General features: G+C 63.5%; 1 protein-coding gene across 1 annotated transcript in view; it reads right to left on the bottom strand.

Moving 5' to 3' along the window:
* Positions 1-3,739, bottom strand: part of LOC105825939 — a 5,867-nt gene extending 2,128 nt beyond the window's left edge. Inside the window, exons 1-2 of the mRNA XM_012663848.1 lie at positions 3,429-3,739; positions 284-407 (exon numbers count right to left, since the gene is read on the bottom strand). Coding sequence (XP_012519302.1) covers positions 284-407; positions 3,429-3,739 — 435 coding nt within the window. The remainder of the gene's footprint in view (positions 1-283; positions 408-3,428) is intronic.
* Between the last annotated feature and the right edge of the window lie 490 nt (positions 3,740-4,229).

Raw genomic sequence — 4,229 nt, 5'->3', positions numbered from 1 at the left:
CAGCGCAGCGCCGTCGCAGGAGACCAGGGGGAACAGCGTCGGGGGCGTCACTCTCCCTGCGGACCGGGGACAAAAGAGAAGGGGTGAGGACTGTGCCCTGGGGCCCGGCCGGGCAGGGGTCTCTCTCTGCGCCCGCCCCGCCGCGGCTGCCCCTCGGAGGCCTGGGGTCCTCGTACCCGGCTGCGGGGGGCGGGGAGCCCCCACCTGCTGCAGAGCACAGCTCCGAGCGCCCGGGCAGGCCTGGGGGCTGGGGAGCAGGCGGACCGAGCACTCCTGTCCCCACCGATCTGGCTGCCGTCCGCTGGCCCCGTGCCCGCTCTGCCTTCCCCCCGCGGCGTTGGAGCGGCTGTGTTGGCACGCTGAGCTCGAGCACACGGAGGGCCCGGGCTCCACGTCCCGACACGAAGCTGGAGCCACACGAGGCGGCCGACGTGGAGGGGAGCCCTCCCCCCGCCAGGCTGCGCCAGCCCTGTCTCACTGCAGCCCCCTGAAGTCCCCTGACCGGGCACCCCGGGCCCTGTGAGGTCAGAGGGAGGCTGGGCGTGGTGAGGAGCCCTGTGCGCACGTAGCTAACGCGGGCAGCCGAGCCCGGCAAGATCACCGAGATCAGCACAGCACGGCGTCGGCCAAGACAGGCCAGCACAGCCCCTGAGCCCAGCTGAGGTCGTCCCAGCCCAAAGCAGCGAAATGAACTCATTCCCGTCAAGGCAAACCAGAGGGACTGGCTGTGTGGGACCAGGCTGACCTCACCCTAACAAGCCCAGGTCAAACCCCAAACCAGGCCAGGGCAGAAGAGCCCACGTCAGACAAGCCCAGCCCAACCCATCCCATCCCATCCCAGCCTAGTTCAACTCAACCCAGCCCAGCTCAGCCCAGCTCAGCCCAGCTCAGCTCGGCCCAGCTCGGCCCAGCTAGGCCCAGTTCAGCCCAGTTCAGCCCAGCTCGGCCCAGCCCGGCTCAGCCCAGCCCAGCTCAGCCTGGCACACCTCTTCCCAGCTCGGCCCAGTTCAGCTCAGCCTGACTCAGTTCAGGTCAGTTCAGCCCAGCTCAGCCCAGCACAACTTGGCCCAGCTCAGCCCACCTCGGCCCAGCTCGGCCCAGTTCAGCCCCGTTCAGCCCAGCTCTGCCCTGCCAAGCTCAGGCCAGCTCAGCTCAGCCCAACCCAGGTCAGCCCGGCCCGGCCCAACCTAGCTCAGCCCAGTTCAGCTCAGCCTGGCTCAGTCCAGCCCAGCTTGGCACAGTTCAGCCCAGCCCAACCCAGTCCAGCTCAGCTCAGTTCAGCCCTGCTCTGCCCTGCCAAGCTCAGCCCGGCCCGGCCGAACCTAGCTCAGCCCAGCCCAGTTCAGCCCAGTTCAGCCCAGCTCAGCCCAGCCCGGCTCAGCCCAGCCCAGCTCAGCCTGGCACACTTCTGCCCAGCTCGGCCCAGTTCAGCTCAGCCTGACTCAGTTCAGGTCAGTTCAGCCCAGCTCAGCCCAGCACAGCTTGGCCCAGCTCAGCCCACCTCGGCCCAGCTCGGCCCAGTTCAGCCCCGTTCAGCCCAGCTTTGCCCTGCCAAGCTCAGCCCGGCCTGGCCCAACCTAGCTCAGCCCAGCTCAGCTCAGCACAGCCCAGTTCAGCCCAGCTAAGCTCAGCCTGGCTCAGCCCAGCTCAGTCCTGCCAAGCTCAGCCTAGTCTGGCCCAAACTAGCTCAGCCCACCCCAGCTCAGTCCTGCATAGCCTGACCCAGTCCAGCTCAGCCCAGTTGAGCCCAGCTCTGCCCTGCCAAGCTCAGGCCAGCTCAGCCCAGCATATCTCAGCCCAGTTCAGCCCAGCCCAGCCCGGCTCAGCTCATCCAAGCTCAGCTCAGCTCAGCCCAGCTCAGCTAATCCCAGCCCAGCTCAGCCCAGCCCAGCTCAGCCCAGCTCGGCCCAGCTCAGCCCAGCTCAGCCCAGCTCAGTTCAGCCCCTTGGCCCAGCTCGGCCCAGCTCGGCCCAGCTTGGCTGAGTTCGGCCCAGCCCAACCCAGCTCAGTTCAGCCCGGCCCAGCCCGGCTCAGCTCATCTCAGCTCAGCCCAGCTCAGCCCCTCGGCCCAGCTCGGCCCAGCTCAGCCCGGTTCGGGCCAGTTCGTCCCAGTTCAGCTCAGCCCAGCTCAGCCCAATTCGGCCCAGCTCGGCCCAGCTTGGCCCAGCCCAGCTCATTCTAGCTCAGCCCAGCTCGGCCCAGGCCAGCCCAGCCCAGCCCAGCCCAGCCCGGCTCAGCTCACCCCAGCTCAGCTTGGCTCAGCCCGGCCTGGCCCGGCCCAGCCCCGCTCAGCTCATCTCAGCTCAGCCCCTCGGCCCAGCTCGGCCCAGCTCGGCCCAGCTCGGCCCAGTTCAGCTCAGCCCAGCTCGGTCCAATTCAGCCCAGCTCAGCCCAGCTCGGCCCAGCCCAGCCCAGCCCAGCCCAGTTCAGCTCAGCCCAATTCAGCCCAGCCTGGCCCAGCTTGGCCCAGTTCAGCCCAGCTCAGCCCAGCCCGGCTCAGACAGTTCAGCTCAGTCCAATTCAGCTCAGCTCAGCTCAGCTCAGATCAGCTCAGCCCAGCTCAGCCCGGCTCGGCTCAGCCTGTTTATTCCAGGTAAACTCAGGCCAGCTTTGCCCACCCTGGTCTGCTCCTGAAGCCGGCAGAATGGTAGCGGCTGCAAAGGGGCCGCGCAGCAGCCCCTCTGCCTGAGCTAAAGCCACCTGGTTCCGGGGTTCCTGCGCAGCCCGGCCGGCTGCCGTCCTCCCATCTCCCTGTGCCGGGCACCGCGTCCCAGGCCCCCCCAGGCTTGGCCGTGGCGTTGCCCAGAGCAGTGCAATCCCTACCACCCTCCCCTGCTTGGGGAAAGATCTGCTGGCATCTTCAAAGTCATGAAGACATCTTGAGATTTAGAGTGAGAATCTGGGGGCCTTTCTTATGCTCAAAACAAAAGCTCCTCGTGCCTTAGGATCGCTCTGCACTGAGCGAGGAGAGCATGGGGGACGTTCTCCGGGACCCTGCACCTCCTGGGCACCGCCTGGCCTGAACCGCTCCCTTCTGAGTCTACAGCGAGCCCCTGGCTCTAAACTCCTCCGGATAACAATCACCCCTGGAAATGACCAGGAGAGGCGTTTATCTGGATTCGACCCCACTCTGGGAGACCGGGCTGCCGTCCAGGGCGCGCGATGACCCAAAAGCCGCAGCTCGTCTGTGGCTCAGATAAGGACCACGCACGTGCTGCCTGTGTGAGCCGCTCATGCCAGAGACCTTGAAACGCTCTGTGGGAGAGTTGCCGTGAGCGACCCAGGCCATGGTCACCTGCAGCGCGCGCAGGAACAAGCCTCTTTCTCCCCATCAAGCAGGAAAGACCAGTCCCCCTCACGCAGAAGCAAAACCTCACCACAAACTTCTAAGAGAAGCAGATTCGGCATGGCGGCTGCCGCTCTCTTACCGCGTCACGGAGGGTCCCGTGGGGTCTTGGGTGCGGAGGGAGCCCTCCGAGTGCGTGAGAAACAGCCGGTCCAGGGACGCCAGTCGGCCTGGTGGCCGGAGCCACCGCCGCACTCTCCCAGCTCCGGGTGGGCCCCGGAGACCCGCAGCCAAGGCCAGGCCCGGTGGCAGCCGGCTCGGCCCGCAGGACTGGGCGCAGGGGCCTGCCTGCTGAGGGCTGCTGAGTTCCTTCCTTCGCACCACCGGCCCGAGTTTTCTCTGAATCCACCGAGTCGCGTGTCTAACTGACACGGTTCGGGACACCACCCGCATCTCACCTGACGCTCGTCCTAAAGTGCTCACTTGGAAAGTGGTCGTGAAAAATTCTGAAACGAAGGCGACTCTACCAGAATGTCAGTGTTTCCTCTTAATCACAGAGAGGAAGCTGACGAACTTAAAACCTGCCAACTCAGCCCGCGTAGAAAAAATGCCTCAATATGGGCAACCGTTAAGTACCCATAATAATTAAAAACAAAAATTAAAGAAAAATAATGCTTTGGGGCATTGGAGAAAGGTCTGAGAGTAATCGTTATATGAAGGAATGCAGAGTAATTTTAGAAGCTTTATGAATACGTTAATAAATTTTACCCAAGACTGTTCGATTTCTTAAACATCTTACTCTAAAAATGAATACAATTTAGAAGCCGATAAGCTCATTCTGAACAAATCGGAGGTTGATAAGATTAAAAAATTGAATTCAAGTAGTTAAAAAGGGAAGCATTCCAGTTTCTGCCAGCCTCGCCTTATTTTAGAAATGCAAACG

Source organism: Propithecus coquereli, unplaced genomic scaffold (assembly GCF_000956105.1).
Source record: "Propithecus coquereli isolate 6110/MARCELLA unplaced genomic scaffold, Pcoq_1.0 Scaffold836, whole genome shotgun sequence".
NCBI lineage: Eukaryota > Metazoa > Chordata > Mammalia > Primates > Indriidae > Propithecus > Propithecus coquereli.
This window is presented reverse-complemented; position numbering and strand designations above follow the sequence as displayed.